Genomic DNA, 18,831 nt, shown 5'->3' with positions numbered 1-18,831 from the left:
ATGACTGAAGACTTATTTCAATGGCAGCTGCATAGATAACCAATAAAACCAACCACCACCATCATCGTCTTGGTATTTCCATTTATTATGCTGTAAAAAGCAACACTATCTGGAATTTATTTCTTAAAATAAATAACTTTCATTTTCAGAACCAGTACAGCTCAAGTTTAGATTCATTTCATGGGAAACCGCTAGAAATACATTCATCACTGTCTAGTCCCCACAATACAGAATCTAAAGTCAAGATCAGCCCAGTCAGTTACAATGACCAGAAGTACACTGCCAGTAAGTATAGTCACGGATAGTCCAGCTCTGAAGCAAAAAAATCTGGTACAATACAGTTTGTTCACAAAGATAGGCTAATTAATGCTAAGACTACCACAAGATTTCTGAGTACAAAGCATTAAGTTAGCTTAACAACTTTTTAGGTTGTGATACAGAAGAAACATATATGACATAAAAACAAAGGAGTGGGGGAATCCTCTTTGGAGCATAAGGAAGTCAGCGTTGGATAAGATAACCAAAAGCTATTTACTGTAAAGTCTACATGTCGGTGTCATGAATGATAAACAGCCAAACCACTGTACTGCATATATTTATAGTTATAAATAACGCCATGTCTAAGTAGCTGCATCGCTGAATTGGACATTACAAAGTAATCCATCTTCTCACAATGAGAAAATACTAAAACTAACCAGCAAAAATGCACTGAAGCTAAAGACTGGCTAAAAGCACGCGGTATGAAAGCGTTAACTTTAGGGACAGCTGTGATCTTCAATGTCAACCCAGTTAAAATCCTTTTGGTTTTGGTTTGTTTATATATGCATACTATATAATATACCTATCTTTTAAAAATGCCAGTTTGAAAAATGCAATGTCAGTTAAATAAAGCTAAATCAGGTATTTTTCTGAGAAGCTACAGGATGTGTTTTAATAGGGGAAAAAAATATGGAAGAAGTCAGATTAGCACAGAAATTCAGAATACTAAAGTAGAATCCATCTGAAAGTATTCCTTTACACTACAGCCAACAGATCTGTTACCAGAGAAAACATGTTGGAATTTAGTTCAGGGTGCAGCAGAGAAGAGGCCTTGTGCTACTCAGTGACCAATGTGGCTCAACAAAGAGCTGGAGGCTCGGTCTTGGTTAGAATTGAGGTGGTGGTGACACAGGATGTGAAAAGAAGGGGCTAAAAGCCTTCAGAAAAATAGCTGATCTTCACAAAAAAAAAAACCAAACCCCCCCCCCCCAAAAAAAACCAAGCCAAAAAAAACAACCAGCTTAAGAACAGTTAAGATTCTTGAGAAAAAGTGTTTGATAACCATGCCAGCCAGCTTCGAAATGCTATTTCAGGGCTTTAGACTTTCAGACTCTTCCAAGATTTCATCATCATGAAGACAGTCACTATTTGTGATGAGTACCAAGCACTTTTCCATGTGATTTGTCCTCCTGCAGGGAGGCAGTATGGCATATCAACAAGAAACTGTACAGGAACTAGAAAGGTTCTGTTCTCAACTATACTGACCTGCTGGGTTGCTCTGGAGAAGTTATTTCTCTCTAAGCCTTAGTGTACCCATTGCTAAAGGAGGATAATGTGGTTCAGATCATCTCTGTAAAGTGCTTGGGCCATTCTGGAAAGAATTTGGGCATTATTCAGGAGGATTTTGGTGCCAAAACACAGAAAGTTTGAACTTTGAGATCTAATGACTTGTACACTATGTGTTAGGATAAAAACCACCATATACACAATTCTCAAGCACAATCTCCTTTTCTGTGTGCTAAATGATTCTTGCCTAAAATTCTTGTGCTAAAATTCTTGCCTATGTCCAACAACTCTGGTGTTTTGCTAATTTCTTAAGTGACTGCTCACTTATGAGGTTTTATGCCACAGTACTGGCAGAAGCAATTGCACATGGGACAGGGAGCTGTGGGAACATTGTACTTCTGCAAACAACAAATATCTGCATCTACATTTCCCATAACAGGGCACGTGCCACGCTGGCTCCAATGGCAAGACATTAAATGCCACCACAAAAGGCATTTACCTACTTGTGCTCCTGGTGCTGAATTCCTGTTCTGCACCAGCAGAATCCCACTGATGCAGTATCCTGCTCCCTGGTTGATGGCAGTGCAAGAAGAGAACATACCCCAAAACCTGGCTTATCTCCTGCTCTGCCCATGTTTTGATTGGCTCTATGCTCCTTAAAGCTGTTTCACTCCATCCGTGTTCCTTATAACAAGCCTAAATGAGTTCAGAGTTACATGTAGTATTTGGTTTGGTTCTCTGCCTTTCCTGTGCTTCCATTCCCCTTGCTGGCTCCTGGTGCATCCACCCAGGACGCACCTGCCAGCCCCAGTGGGGGTTTGCAGCTTGCCAAGGCTTGCTGTAGTGCAAACAGACCTGCAAGGAACACCTGCACCCACTTTCCCCTGTCACAGGGAAGTACTTTAGCAGCTGAACATGGAGAGAGGAGGGAGGCAAGACAGAGGGAACTGAAAGAAACACTTCCAAACAAAAACCCCACTCCACACTGGTGTTACAAGTCACGTTCCCCTACGCCATTTGGTCAAACAAACCTTTAAACACATTCCCTGACAAGACTATCTCTAAGAACAAGCCTAGACCATTGACAATTGTCACCTATATACTCTGTGATATTTATATTATGTAAACAAGGTTGTGTGGAAATATTTTTTTTCCAAAAGATAAGTGCAGATCCTTTCTTAACACACCCAGCCTAAATCTACATCAGCATCTTCAGCTTTCAAAAAAACCTCACTGACGCTCATACCTGACAGTACTCTGGCTCACCTTGGCCATACTGAAAACAGAGGGCTAGAGAAACAAAAATTCAGCAGAAAAATTCCTGACCACAGACTAGAGTTCACACAGAACACAAAAATAAATTAAGTAGTGCACAGTAAAGCCAACAACAGCTAAATATTTTTATACATCAATTATATGCAGCATGAGGTAATATTGCTCACATTATGGAGGGAGATTCTTAGTTGGTTTTGTTTCTTTTGAAGAGATTGGATTTGTCCTGTGCGTATAGAAACTCCTGTAACGTAACACTGAAGTAACAGAGACTTCTGTAAAATATATACCACTATCAGATAGAAACACACACGCTCTTCATTACTTATGTATACCACAATTAAATAGTAAGTGATTTGATTCTTAGGATCTAGCTGAAGATGATTATAGTAAGCCATCCAGATTTTTATGAACCGTTCGGTTCTCCTTCCCGTTGTTGGAATCCTCTGATGGCGTGTACTGGACCTGATACTCTTGAAGAATTTTAAAAACGTCATGGTGTCCGAAATGTAAAGCTTCATCCATAGGAGTGTTATTCCACCTAGGAGAAACAGCACAGTATTTTTAAGACCAGCATGTGAAGCACAGAGCCGAAAGCACCAAAAATTTTGTTCTTTACATACTCTGTTGAAAGTTCAGCACACAGACCACACTCAGTTCAGTAACTATGGAATTACTTCATTAAGCTGAGCATAACCTTTTAAATAACTGTTTTAGAGCTGGGTTTTTTTATTCTTGCTTGCTCTGCAGAATCTACAAAAAAGGACCCAGCTCCTTTTGCTTCAGTGGACTGGATCAATACATTTCACTTTCATTTGACAGACACCTCTCCTCACTCAGGGAGTAGGGAGATGCTATTGGAGCATCTTTCCTCCAAACCAGCAATAAAACCACTCACCTGTCTTTGGGGAAGGGATTCACTTTGCATGCTTCCAGTAGAAACTTAACAACATCCACATGTCCTATAAGAAAAGCAGGTTTGTGAGTGTATGTACTTACACACACCCATGTATACACAGACAAAAGCAGGTATGCACAGAGAGAGCAAAGATACTCTAAAGCAAGCTGACCGCCTCCCACTGCCAGAGAGAGCAAATGACATGTGAGGAGACATTACCTTCTGCAGCTGCCACGTGGAGGGCTGTCCGTGAGTCATAGTCTCTTTGCTCCATATCCATTCCTGACAGAGCAAATCTTAAAAGAAAGAAAGATTACAGAGAAAAGTCTTACATAATTGAAGCAAGTTACAAAACCAGCATGGAACAATATCCCTCTGCTGAGGGTACCTTTTTGGTGGTTAGGTTTGAGTCTTTTGTTGGGTTTTGGGTGAACATATTCAATCTCTAGCTCATGCAGCTCAATGTTCCCCAACACAGAAGCAGTGCATGTGCATGTTCATAAATAAACAACAACAGCAGGAACCAAACAAGCAGCATTCCTATTCCCAGACCCCTGCTGATTTTTACCTCCGGAGTGCAGACACATCCCCTGTGTAGGCAGCAAACAGCAGATTTATCACAGACTTCACCTATAAAGAGAGATGAAGTCCAGTTTATTGATCTTCTTTCCTCAGAAAGGAAACCCAGAAAAGCCCAGAGTGGCCACCTGGTTCACTGCTTATGAAACTTGCTAATTGTATCCCCTTGCTTGGCCACATTTTGCAGTACAGCATAAAACACTGGAATAATTCGTTCCAGCTTGCTTCGCTACCAGTACTGTAAGGTCTGTCTTTCCAAGGCTGAAGTCATTAAAGGCAGTAAAAGAACTATAAAACATGCATTTCTGCCGTACTGTGGTAAAAAACATGAGCTTGCTGTATGGACAAACCGTATTTCTCTCTTTGATTGCCTAATGACACCAAGTATTGAATTGCACAGAGAGTATCACTTTAACAATTCATAAAACTGTGAACTCCTCATAAGACTAACTCATTCTGGAAAAGTAAGATTTTTTTATTATTATTATTAACTGCAAAGATTCCTAGTGCCAGGAGAAATCTGTGTTAGCAGAAGAGAAGAAACAATACTGTCAGGCTACATCAACCTTGCCCCCTGCACATTTTTAATGTATCCTGGCTATAACAACTCTGCAAGTTTTAACAAGAGCCAAAAATGACAAGCTACATGGTTTCAAGTATGCCACATCAGTTTCTTTCATGAACTGATACAGCCACTTCTAGGCACTGTTTCACAGTACTTTCCAGTAAAATTTCTAAATGCTGCTTTGCTTTTTGAGTCTACAAAGCTCTGCCGCTGCCACCAGCCAAGAAACAGAGATAAAGGAGGAAACTGATGCTGCATTGACCTTCTACAACAAGGAGGAGAAACAAACAAAACAAAAAATCCCCACCCACAAGCAAGTCTCCCACAGATTCCTGCAAGAACACTGGCATATTTTCACAAGGCCACAGATGAGCCAACATCTGTGCCTCTTATAAACCGCACTTGTGGAATTGCTTGTTTTTTACACCTCAAATATGCACTGATGCAAAGAGAGACTGAGCTATAAGGAGAAGGAGGCGCAAAGGCCAGGATGGAAATACAAAGGGGACACAGAGCCACCCTCACTCCAGTACCCACAAACTACTGTAGCTCCTTTTCAACTTGCATTATAAGCCCACCCAACCCACAGGCAGCCCCCCCAGCTGCCCCATGGCTGGGCTTGCCTCCTCTCCAGCCCCAGCTCAGCATTGGGGTTGCAGGACCGCGGGAATGAGCCGCTGCCCCACAGGGCTACGGAGTCTCCACCTTCCTGGGGTGATCTTGTAGCTGACACAGATGCAGACTTGCACCAGCGAGTCCACCTCAGGGCACTCAACCACACTTTTGCTGGGCTCTTCATAGCAAACAGCACAGCCACACCAAAGTATCAAAACCTCCCAACAGAGTGCACATCTTTTACAGACACTGGGCTGCAAACTGTATTTAAACACAGGTGTGAAAGGGCAATTTGGTTTGATAATCTCTACATTTCATCAAGATGATTCAGGCATTTTCCTCAGGGAGGGAGATGATGAGTGCTGCTCTGCTGCTGGGGCCCCATGGGCAGACCAGGTTGGCTGCACTCCCATGTTTCAGGTCCTGAAGGTGCTGAATACTCTCCCTTTTCAGGATCTAGGATGACCAAAGGACACTCTTGTCTTTCACAAAAACCATTTCAGAGGTAACTGACCATTTTGGCTGGGCTTCTTGATGTTTCTGGGAAATGCAAATGCATAATACAGTAATAAAATAAAAATAACACACATTCCATTTTTAAAAAAACCTTCCAAGTGCAGCCAGGGCCCAGAATCCCTCTGGATTCAGCTGAACATTTTGCTAAGAAGCCATTTTCTATAATAATGTGACAACATGTAATTTGGAGATTTCTGAGGCTTTCTAACACAATCATTTTAGGCCAAGTCTCTCAGCAATCTGGGAGAGGTTAAAGCTGCTCCTTTTTTAAGATACAGCATGTAAAATCCAAAGCTGCATTATTATAAATCTGAAGTTCTTAATAGATCAAAATAAAGAAGTACAAATCCAGGCACATAGAAGAAAATATCTGCTTGTTTAGTTCAGAAGAAGTAAATTTGAGGGGAAACATGACTGCTCTCTGTACAACAGTAATAGGATACAAAAAGCAGAATTGACCTTGACCCCATAACTGAACCCTACTCTATTTGCAGCAGAGTCCACGCCAAAAAATTAACAAATTTAATGAGGTGAAAATTTGTTAATGAACAAATGAAATTCTTCAAAAGGCATCCATAAACAACAGAAGTTTTATTGAGTTCACCTAAAAAAAAGTTAACTCAATAAAATTTAGAAATCTACAGACACAAAATACATTTTGAATTCAAAGTAAGAATATACCACCTCCATGAGCATCTTAAGGACCTTTCCTTAGTTTCCAAGAGAATATTAATCCAAGAAACATATATACTAAATCATCCTGTATGAGGCTATCATTTACATTGAGAACAGGTTACTATGTGAACAGTACTTGCTGCCAGAAGCTGTGCATCTGTGCAGAATCTCACTTAAGCTGCCATAAAGTCAAGTACAAATTCTTTACCCCCAAACTCGCAGTGTACTAGCCTGAAATAAGAGGTCCATTGCAAGATAATCAAGAGCCAAAATAAACTCTAAAGTGGGAGGGGCAAACATAAGATTTTTGGGGGTTAACTGTAGTTAAGTAGGAGAGTAAAAAAAAAAACAAACAACAAAACAAAACAGTGAAGATGACAGATGAGCTGTGTCCATTCAAACTAAGTAGGGCAAAAGGCAACTAATTTAAGTGTTTAGAGAGACTGTCAGTGAGTTTCTCACCAAGTGGTTCACAATCCTCACAATCCACATTCAGTGCTGGTGTTTCTGTAACTGCACTGCTGAATACCATTTTTTCTACTGTTTAGAAAGAGAAAGTTTACTACCTTCAACCCAGCAGCACCTTTTCCTACTAATTCTCTAACTATGAAAATTTAATAGAAGGAGAAGGGGTGGAGTCCCTCTGCTATATATGGGCTGGCTCACACATTACCATATAGCCATATGGCTGGATCAAACCCACAGGGGAAACTGTTCCACCTTTTGTCAAGTGGGAGAGAAAACTCTGCACTGAAGCAGAGGAAGCTTTCTTCGGCAGCTTTCTTCTCATCGTGCCATCAGTACAGAGCACTGCTCACTCAACTACCACCAAACCCTCTTTGTACAACACTCTTTCCTCAGTGCTGGTGGATACAATGCTGGTCATCCAGGCAGTGAAACCAGCACGGAAAGGTTCCTTGGGAATACTTGTGTCATTCAATGCTAAAGATCAGAAACACACCTCACTTTTTCACCTTCAGGTTAGTAGGTGTTAGAGCTCTTGGACTCAGCAGGATGAAGCTATGGAGGATTGAAGTCCTGCTTCACATTGAAGGTGACCAAATGATCCCAACCTCCAGAGGTCCTTTCCAACCTAACAGTCCTGCAAGTCCATGGGTGAGGACAGGCGCAGCACAAGAAAGAAAAATCAAGATTGTTGTTGCTCAAGAACTACACTGAGGCCAAGTTAAAGGAAGGAAACACCCAGAGTTCAGAGCGGCGGGAAGTCACACTGCTGCTGCAGGCACTTCAGATCAACACAGGGGACCAAAAGACAAAAAAAGAAAAAGCACCAACCCAAAACCCCCAAAACACAAACGGAGTGTTCTATGGCACTGAAAGCTGCAAAGGGAAACTCTGTGTTAGCGTGACTCCTAGCCCAAAGCTTCATATCACAGTTATTTGAAATATCCCCTAAGCCTGGATATGTTAAAAGTTTCAAAAAAGTCTCCTTCAAGCAGTGCTCAGACGTGAACTGACCACACAGGAACAGAAGAGCACAAGGGCTGCTGCCTCTGCCTTTCAGGGAGCACATGCCCAATGCACAGCAAGTGCATGGCTGTCCCATTTCTCTGCAAGCACATTGTCCAAGGACTGGGGCAAGACATAGGAGTTTTTCTTTTGTTTTTCAATTTCTCAGTGTACCAACTTGAAAAACCTAATTAAAAAAAAAAAAGTTTAACTTCAGCGTTAATATGTTGAAGTCACTTACTGCAAGTGAAATTTCAACACATCTACCTGATCTGAGAGGCTTGGCTGGAACATGAAAATTGCCTTGGTGGAGTATTTGTAACAGAACAGTCTTGCCTACTTGAGCTGCACACCCAAATCCAGACTTATTTAAATGGTCTTACGATGGCTAATGGCAAATGACTGCGCAAGACTGAGATGGAATCACTTTTCTCTACACAGACTGAGTTTAGAAGATTTTATTTTTTAGCGAAGAAAAGTGTGTCTATCACTGCCTGGCTCTAATACCATCAACAGCAGACCACTCCAAACACTTCACAGAGAGAACTCTGTCATCATTTTTGGCACTAAGATGGGGAATCGAGGCCCAGAGATGAAAATTAACAGCTACAGTCCCATGACAGGAGAGTGACCTGACACCTTCTGCCCACTGGCTCTCACGCTTCAGCAGTTTTATATTAATATAAAACAACCAAACCTCAAACCCAAGCAGCTGAGTGCACCAGCCCTGTGCTCTGTCCCTGCCTGTGTGTCCCCATCACTACAGGGCTCTGTCCCTGTCTGCTATTGCTGCAATACCTCCAGCATGGCAGGGAGAGCCTCTGCTCTGCACTGCGCTTGGGTCAGGAGAGAAAAGCCAAACAGCTGTGCACGCAAGAAAAACAAATCCTTTAGAAAAAATTAATTTAGCTCAAAGCTGGATTAATTCCATGAGAAGCTCTTAGCTAAAAAGGTCACTGAATCTGGATTTTAATTTCCTACTATGTCCTGCTTCCTGAGAACCCCTCCCTCCAATTTCTTTGAAAACATAACAGAATTTGCATTCTAAAAAAAAAATATAACTTACAGCTTTACTGTTTCTCCAGGTGGCTGAGCAATACAATCAAGCCCAACAGTTTATAACAGTGCTGCTCAAGGCAATACAAACAAGGATAAATAAACGACCCCCCCTAAACTTTCCAGTGCTCTTTCCATGATATTTAGGGGTGACGTCACAGGTTAGCCTTCAGAGATGTTCAAAATACTGAGGGGAAAAAAGGGTTTAAATTCATATTATTTCTCAGGAACTTTACCATATCTGACCTTTACTATGCACCAGACTGAGTGTGCTGACAGACTTTCAAATACAACAAGGGGAGTTAAAAAAAGAGAGTAGAGGTAGTTGAGAGAACATGAGCAGCACACTCTTCTCTCACATCCCATTTTTTGTGCTTAAACTGGGACACAACATTTTCCTTTGGGAACCCTGCCCTCCTGGCCAACTGGCTTGAAGAACAAAGTTTTAATTGTTCCCCTGCACAGCACAGAGGTATGGAGACAGTTTGGGATTTAAACTTCAGTTCCTGCAGCTCAGGACTTCCCCAATGACATGTGACCGCCACACCAACCCCAGGGCCTGATGCACAGGGATCCCAGTGCGGGTCCCAGGTAAGCAGGGCTGTGGGAACATGACACCCAGCCTCCTGACAAACACTCCCAGCTGCAGGAGAGCCGCATGGCAATGGGAATGAAGTCCTGCAGCTCTTGGCCAGTGCAGAGCGCAGCAGGGCAATCAGCCAGGCTTGTCTGGAAGTGACCTGACTTATCCACACCACCGCTACCCACCCACGCCAAGCACGGTTAATCTGCAAGCACAACATCCTGGCTGCCTTCCTGGGGCACCTGCACGCACAGCGAGGATGACAGAGCCCAGTTCCCTATTTATACCAAAAGTCTGTCAGATGGTAGCTCCAAACCACACATCCTGGCAGCACATTGTTCCAACCAGGAGGAAGACGAGCGCCAAAGGGCTCAGCGATGTCCCATACATTCCCTCCTCACCCTGCTGAAAGCCACCCACCCTGTCTGGCAGCAGGGCCATACTGACACAGGGAGCACATGAGCCAAGGCCCGGGGGCCAGGTGACCCCAGGGACCCCACGGCCGGCAGCAGGCACTGCCCATAAGCTCAGCTTTGCACCCATTGTTCAGAGCACACAGCGCAGCTAATCCGGCTCAGCGCAGGATTAACTCGGAAACGCAAAAAATAGATTGTTAAGCTGTCCAAGGTGAGCACACATCTAGTGAAAGGGGATTAACGCTTCATAAGCAGAAAGAGACCGGCTCCTCCAAACTATGCCTACTCCCAAGGCCTCTGCAAATGCCCAAGTACTGACAAATGAGGCAGGAGCGAAGAGGTTACGTGAGCCACGAGCACAAAGGGATAAAAAATCCAGAATCAACAGAAATTCAACTTCACAGTAGCACTGCCCAGCTGCTGCTTTTCCTAAAGCTGATCCCCCCTGATGAGGGTCATTGGGGTATGCAGCAAAAAGCAATCACTCCTCCTACTCTCCAGAAGAACTGCTGGTTTTTAGATTGCTCATTTTATCAATGGGGAAAAAAAAAATCCTGACATACAGGACACCAGTATATATTCTGAAAAAGCAATGCTGACCTATAAAAACCAGAAGAAGTAAATCTAGAGCACCAAGTAAACTATTTAGTCATCTAGGTTTTACACACTGAACTTGTAACTGAACTATGCTTAAAACAAAGCCTTTAGATAGCTTTTTCCCTGGATGTAATAGAACTGAAAAACAAAAGAGAAAACCTTCAAACCTGCTCAAAGTGAATTTTGAAGCTTGAACTTTGAAATTAAATATAGAACATAAGCAGCCCCTAAAAAGACAAAAATAAACCAGGGATGAATCTGAGAGAGGACGCAAATGTCTGTACCTTCAGACACTAGACAGGGCCACTTATTTTACAAATTGGCCATTTTTGTATTTTCATTTAATTTGCAATAAACTGGAAGCTGCTCTCTCTCAAGTCTAAAGGAGATAGTCGCAGTTTTCCTTTAAAATATCATGATTCAGTAAGAAGGCAAGTTGTACTTTTAGGAAAAGAAATCTCAGTCAAAAGTCTGTTTTTGCAATTGAGCTTCTGTTTCGTTTCCCATGAAATAAAGTGAAAGCTATCACCCAAGGGGAAGTGAAACATTTACTTTAAAAGCAAAAACTAAGACTGAACCGTAAACAAATACCCAACCAAAATAATACGCATTTGTCAAAAGCATGTAGGTACTGCTCTGTCTGCACACTGAAGGTCCATACAGGTTTTAGAACTGCTGGTGTTCAGTCTGGCACAAACAGATCTCTAAAATTCAGAGTATGTGAGGAGTTGAAAGTGGCATTTTAATGGTCACAATGCCAGAGCTGGAGCGGCTCACGCCTAACACCCCCTGCGAGCACAGCCAGGACCTGACCTGTCTGCCCCACTCCAGTGCCAGCAGCCTGCCAGGACACAGCTCCTGGACTTAAGTGCTGTGTCTTTTCCACCAAAAGACCCCCTGACTTGTTTAAGTGTCCACTTGGATGAGGGCTGGCTCTGCAGCAGCCTCAGAGCTTGCCGGGCAGATTCTGCCCATGAATATTTCTAGGGATAGGCAATCCTTAAAGGCACTCAAAGCAGTCTCTGGATTAAGCCTCAACATCATGTTATTCTACAGAAAACTACGCTACATAAGAACGGGTAATTTATCTAAATAATTTCCTGAAGCAGGCAAGAGGCTCTCGGCTTCAGTAAGAATGACATCTGATCCCACATACCTCTACAGTAACCCAACACCGACTGCCTCCGACACAGCCTCTTGCCCTGACTTCAAACGAACACAAGAGCATAATATAAAGTTAGAATTCTTTGGGAAAGTCTTTGTTCCCATTACGCTATGAATAATAACAAGATATATCCAAAAATTAATGCATATACTTACACACATTAAAACATTGAAATTTTTGAAAATACAAACAAGGCTAGCTGTTCCACAAAACTTTCATTTCTTCTTCTAAGACTTTTCCCCTCTCTTTACCTACCTTCTGCACCATCTAGCCTTGTTTCCTCATGTAATTTGAAGAAAGTAAAAAAATAACTTTAGAATATGCCAATATTTACTCTTCTGTGTTTTGAAACTAACACAGGAAACAAGATTTTGTCAATATTTTCCCCCAGTCCATTTTCTAACTGTCTGACTATCCCTTCTCTTCCTCAAGATGGTGCAAGGTCCTCTTCACAGTTGTGGACAGAGGACGATAACCATCTCCTTTAATTTTATGAGCTGTGGGTGCAGGGTTTATTTTTGGACTCAAAGCTGCCACAGGTGACTTTCCTAGCTGCTACCACGGACTTTATTTTTAGAGTCTCCATGGTAGTAGAATTAACTTGAAATGCTGTTTGCACCAGTATTTATTCATATAGCTTGTGCTGTTAATAGAAAACTAACAAGACTCAAAAAACACTTATTTATTCCTCCTTACAGTTTCCAGCAGCCATGTTCTAACACAACCCATGCACATAACCAAAAGCTGCTTCTCCCATGCGTGATGTCTAGACTGCAGGCACACAAAGGGCTGTATTTCCATGTATCCATACCCAAAGCAGCTCTAAATCAACTGTACTGCTGTAGCTGCAAAACCCTCTGGCAAGCCAGTTAGTTATTATTTTTATCTTTTCTTTAATGCTGGACAAAATCCCAGTAGGATTTTAAGCATCTTACTGCAATTCAACTATTAACATTCTCAAATCCAAATTTAATCTTTTAGAATAAAGTTAGTCATTTTCTCCTTCTGACTTCCTGTGGTTTTGAACTGCCTGGTACATACTGGCAACAAATTTTTGGTGGTCCTAAAACTGTCTGTTTAAAATCCAAAAACAGAGCAAGGAGTTTTCACTAGGCTCAGTGAGCATACAAACAAGCCTGTACCAGTAGCTCAGTCTTGGTACTTGTCACAGAAGCTGTGCATGAATGTAAGAAGTATTTAATTAAACCAAATACATACATCAAAGATTTCTCTTGACACCAGGAAAAACAGAAGTCATAAACCCCTTCCTAAGAAGAACTGTCAACATGCTTTCCTGGAAAACAAACAGGCTAAGGCTGCAAAAGGTCGAGTAGAGATGGTTCCCCTCTTCCCTTACTCAGCCACTGGCTTCAAAAGGATTTTTACCATTCATATTTCCCTCTGATTCAAACCTTTTGGAAATAAGTGAAAATGTCTAAAGTACTAGATTATGCCACCCAAAACTGCAAATAATTAAGAGTATCGACACCACGTGTTAACAGTAAACTGCATTTCTTTGCCCATCTCTGCCTGAAGTCATTTTTTGGTCAGAATACTTTAAATTAATCTAAGTATTTAAAAGCATCTAAAAATGATACTTGCCACAAACTAGCACAACACTGTAACTGTTTGCCCTTTTTTCCCCTGCTCTATTAATGTACTATTTTGCATAAAGTTTTAAAAGTTTGAGGACACAGGAAGCAGTAACTCTGAACAAAAGGTAATTTTCCTCTGATCGCATTTGGAGCTGTGAAAGACGGACTAAACCAGAATTCACCTCTTCCAACTCCAATTTCTTACTCATAAGATGGTCATCAAGTGGACACAGCATTTTTGGAAAGAGTTTGGTATTCCTCAAAACATCATCTGTCTACTTGTGAAAAGGCTAATTAATCCTAAATACTAACGGGCAGGAGGTGCAAACTCTTCAAGAGTACAAAAATATCCTTTGACTCATACAGAACACATCAAGAGTCACAGACAGGGCTGAGCTCAGTTCTACAATTAATTCAGCCAATGAATACTCAGAGACGATTCCACTGAACAATTCTAATTTTTAAACACCAGATGAGATTCAGTATCTTGTCATTGAAGTTTAAAACAATCTCTATTTCAAATCCAGCTTGTGAATCCATAAGTAACAGTCTGCTTCACACAGTGTTTTGGCTTTGCTCAAGTGCCAGAAAGACGGTAACAACAGCACCGACAGAACTGGCCTTGACGACGGCAAGCGACAGGAGCAGAGACCTGGTTTCACGGCAACAAACACTGGGAATTTGCAATGCCTTATTATTTACAGTTCTGACTACTGATTAATTCTAAAGTATTAGTAAACTCATGCTGTTTAAATTACAGATAAGGCTGTTTAATTAAGATTAATTAAAAGTAATTAAACAAAATGTTTACTAGAGTAAGTGAAACATATACTTACCTTGAGTAACTGAGATTCTTTCAGAAAGACCATGCCCATCTATTCCACTCCCGAGATGTGTAAACCCCATGGGATGAGCTGAGGCTATTTTGGCCAGCCACGTTCCTGAACTCCCCCACTCCCACCCCTGCCTCCCCCAATGGAGACAGAAGAAACAATCCTTCACCAATCCCAACTTGATATACAAAGGTGGAGAGAGGGTCACACAAAGCAAAGTGCAGCTGAATCCTTTCATACAAGCCTTTGCCCACAAGAATCAAGGCATTCAAACTGAATTTTACTAGAAAATATTACATAGTATCATAACAGGGTGCGTGGTGCATGGGGTAGTCTCTCCTTTCCAGTTCCATAATCAGAAGCAGGACAGCCCAAAATGCTGTGGGAAGCAGTGCATGGCTGGTTTTGTCTTTCCCCTTTCTAGCAGATAAAATCATCGTGAAAGATGAACTGGCTCAAGGGGTGCACAGAAAAAAACCCCACACAAGTCAGAGCTCAAGATTCAGAGTCACTGACTCTATTAGTGTTAGATGACAAGATCTCAGGAACAAACACTGCTGTAGTTTGAAGAAAATTCCAGCAAAAAACACCTGGTACACCAAGTGTCAAGAACAGGTACTAGGATGGACACAACCAATACTGATGTCACAGATACTCCTGAACAGCACACAGATCATCCTAAGTTTTCAGACATAAGAAAGCCTGAAAGCACCTAATGCTGAAGCTTCCCCAGTGCTCAGACGATGATGTAGTGACTGGAGACTTTCCCTTCCCGTGCACATGTGCCTGGACAAACAGACAAGTCTGGAAGAAGAGGAGCTAATCTCAAGTGCTACTCACCAACAACTACTGACAGATGCCTTATCCTTTGCTTGATACCCATGTTGGTACAGATATACCCATCCCCCTGTTTTGGGGATGATTACGTTTATTTCAGAAGGTACAAATACTGGGAAGAGGAGAGAAAACTGAGTACCAAAACTGCCTTGGCTAGATTACAATGGGCATGGCCATGCTTGATTCCACCTGCTGTTTCCACTTTCTTCTGGTATCAGTGAATTAACACACTTCTTACTTTTTGAGACACAAGAATGAAGCATATCACTGAAAAGACTCACCAAGTATCAAGTGAAAATTCAATCATCTTTCACTAGACTTAAGACATAAAGTTGGCTGATGCCACATACTTTTTTAACAACAACAACAAAAAAACCTTTCAAGAACATTTATAAACCTATAAATTGAGCTAGCAAGCAAATTTTTGAAAACCTAAAGAAGAAAACCAGTTTAAAATAGAAACAGTGAATGATAATGAAGCGGGCAGTTCCAGAGAGCCATAATTTAACAAGAGGGAGTTACAGAAAAATCCAGTCTGACTCCTGTCCTGATGACCAAAGGTGTTACAGCTGCGTTGTTGGCCACTAACGGTATGACAAAGGAATGGCAGGTAGATTAATTATTTCAACAAACAGTTTACTAGATCAAGTGAAAGATTTAAAGCATAAAGACTTCGACCCTTCAAGCCAGAAGCAAAGTTTCAGTTCTGGGTGGCATGCATTTGCCACCAGTAGTTTAGATGGACATATATGAATGATTCTTTGGATATGATAGCAAAAAAGTTATGAATAAAAATGACCCTCTCAAAGACTTTAACTTACTCTGCTGACAAACTTTTTCAGCATTCCTCATCAGCAATGAAAAGTTTTGTCAGTAAATTATGATGACTTGAAATTCTAAATTGGTAAAATAATTCTTGCAGTAAACTATTACAGGAATCTCACAATACAGACTTTGGTAGTTCCTGCTCAATCCTTTCAAAGACTAACCCCCCCCCGCTAACAGTCCTGCAATAAAGAGCATGGAGAATATATACAGAAACCTTAACAAGTGGAATGAATGCTGAGCCATTGGTTCTCGATGCAGGAAAAAAAACAAGAGCCTTTGAAGTAGTGGATACAGACATTACTAACACTGCAAGATTTGGGACCAAAGGACTGGGATCAAGGACAGTCACATGAATAAAGTGGAATGCTGATGGGTGCTTTAGTGACCTAGCTGTGTTAAGCAGACAGGACAAAAGGATGTCTGCCTTTTCAAGGACCTATTGACGTGACTGATATCCACACAACAGAGTAGAGTGGAGTCACGCTCCCTGCTTCCCAGGCTGTCGGTACTTCACAATTTATGGATGACAGTTTACTCTTAAATACAGGACTTGGAACTGGAATTATTCCCAAAATAAAGGACTCTGTTCTCAGAAGATATTTAGGGCAACTGCACTAGCAACAGACTAATTCCACCCTACCGGTTGAAAGCAGAATGGGGAACTCTTACCAGAAATTTGCACTCTACTCTTGTTGGGAAGAATTGTTTCTAAACTACTAGGATCAAGTTTCTATAATTATTTTTTCTAATTTTTAGGCTGTGTATTCAGTTTTCCTTGTACTGGAAATATTTAGTAGCTTAAACAAATCTCCCACATCCATGTTTTTATCTCCAAACCTTGCAAATAGTCGTATTATTCCCCATTAGCCTCGGTATATGGAACAAAATGTACTCAGTTGTTTTAGCCTATTTCTCTATGTCCTCAATAATAATTCTTAATCCTGTTCTACAAAAGCATAAGTGGGATTTTTTTTTTTAAACACATTTAATCGGAAGTTTACTCTTGGACCAAGATTACATCTTAATTATTTGACTTGTAATAATTACAAGTTGGAGAACTTTAAAAGACAAGTCCTTTAAAAGAAGTGTGAAATGCACTTCCCATTCAAAAAGCCAAAGCAACACATAAAACCAAAACCAGGTCTATCAGTCAAAAAAACCCTGATACCGAATGAGCAATTCCTGAACAAACAATAAAGTTGCCTGCCTCAAGGAAAAAGCTGGGCTGGTGAATGACATCAACAGGAAGCGAGCAACATTATCTCTTCCTATCACTCCACTTGTGTTCTCGGTTCAATGTTTGGATAAGTGCTCTGATCACAAGGGGTCCTAACAGTAACATGCCATCCCTCAGCAAATAACATACTTCCATGCTGGTAGTTAGCCTGATAGGCTTCATTAGAAAAATAAAGGGCATATGGCCCTTTCAAATCCTTAAACCACTTTATTTTCAATGATATAGTGAAAAAATATTTAGAATCCAGTGGGAAAATACAGGAGGAACTGACAATGTTAGTTATTGCTGACCAAAAGCCAGTTTTCCCTATACCACTTCCAGGACTCCCTAAAGGCCAACAGACTATGGCATGATAGTAAATTCATCATGCTCAGTGAAAAATACAGAAGTCACCATTACAAGCTGCAGAAAGGGAAAATTCCAATGGTAGGTTAGGGAAAAATTTTTCAATCAAAGTGTTAAAGCACAGGGACATGGTTACCCAGTCAGATTACAGGAACCTCATCACTGGAGGTTTTCAAAGCTTGACTGACAAAGCCCCTGAGCAATACCATGTGACACTGGATCGTTCTTCGAGCAGGAGGCTGGACTGGAACATCCCCAGAGATCCCTTCCAAGCTCTGCGACTTTGTGGAATCCCCTGCACTTCATACAGATGAGTTGTGATGACTGCACCCCAATAAGTAAAACTGACTTGATTTAAGAAAAGATACAGTATGAACATAAATTTCTAATTTACAGTGTGCACATGAATTTTGCAAAAACACATGAACGCACAGCTATGTGCCAGCTGGGTCAGAGCTGGAGCAGAGGCAGCAGCTAAAACAGGAAGCAGTACCTTACAGTAGATACGCTCCCCCACATGCCTGCTCAGTACATGAAATGCATCTAAGTATGGCTGGCTGGAACATTTTTGAGAGTAGAAAAGCATTCTAGAATTACTTCCTCTTCCCCTTGTCCTTCCTTCAGCCCTGTTTCCTGATCAGCCGTAGTGCCAAGGTGTGGAAGTGTCTATTATTCTCCCCATGTGTGAACACGCCTGTCTTTGTCCTTTCAAAAATCTGATCCAGTTAAAACTAACAGCCTTACTCTAGGTCAAGCATTTAGGCATTTCATTGCCTAAATTAATTTCTGTTTCAATTACTTAAACTGGTTAAAAAAAACAAAACAAAAAACAATAAACAAAATACCCAACAAGTGTGCCCCCCACCACACTTCTGCCAGTCTGAACTCTATCCTAGGCTTCAGTTTAACTGCAGCCTCAGACATAACCATTACATGCTACACACAGAAGAAATGCACCTGCATTTCCAGATGCAGCTGGACTACGTGCAGAGCTCTGCCACTCTCAAGTCTCACAAAAACCTTCAAATGTTAAGTGTCCAAGTGATACCAAAAGTCTGCATAAAGCAGTATTAGATGCTGATCATAAGATTAACTCCTCCTTGCGTGAAAACCAAGAAGAAACAGGGCATTTCTATTTTGCATGCAATATTCTCCAGAAGGAGCAAACGGCAAATCGGAATCCACGCTTGATTCAAGGTAGGTA

General features: G+C 41.4%; 1 protein-coding gene across 1 annotated transcript in view; it reads right to left on the bottom strand.

Moving 5' to 3' along the window:
• Positions 1-64: 64 nt before the first annotated feature.
• Positions 65-18,831, bottom strand: part of GLS (glutaminase) — a 63,112-nt gene continuing 44,345 nt past the window's right edge. Inside the window, exons 15-18 of the mRNA XM_050340564.1 lie at positions 4,284-4,345; positions 3,935-4,011; positions 3,716-3,779; positions 65-3,358 (exon numbers count right to left, since the gene is read on the bottom strand). Coding sequence (XP_050196521.1) covers positions 3,202-3,358; positions 3,716-3,779; positions 3,935-4,011; positions 4,284-4,345 — 360 coding nt within the window. The 3' untranslated portion in view covers positions 65-3,201. The remainder of the gene's footprint in view (positions 3,359-3,715; positions 3,780-3,934; positions 4,012-4,283; positions 4,346-18,831) is intronic.

Source organism: Myiozetetes cayanensis, unplaced genomic scaffold (assembly GCF_022539395.1).
Source record: "Myiozetetes cayanensis isolate MyiCay16 unplaced genomic scaffold, myiCay2020 scf9, whole genome shotgun sequence".
Lineage (NCBI taxonomy): Eukaryota > Metazoa > Chordata > Aves > Passeriformes > Tyrannidae > Myiozetetes > Myiozetetes cayanensis.
The sequence above is the reverse complement of the archived record's forward strand: the minus strand, read 5'-3'. Positions and strand labels throughout refer to the sequence as shown.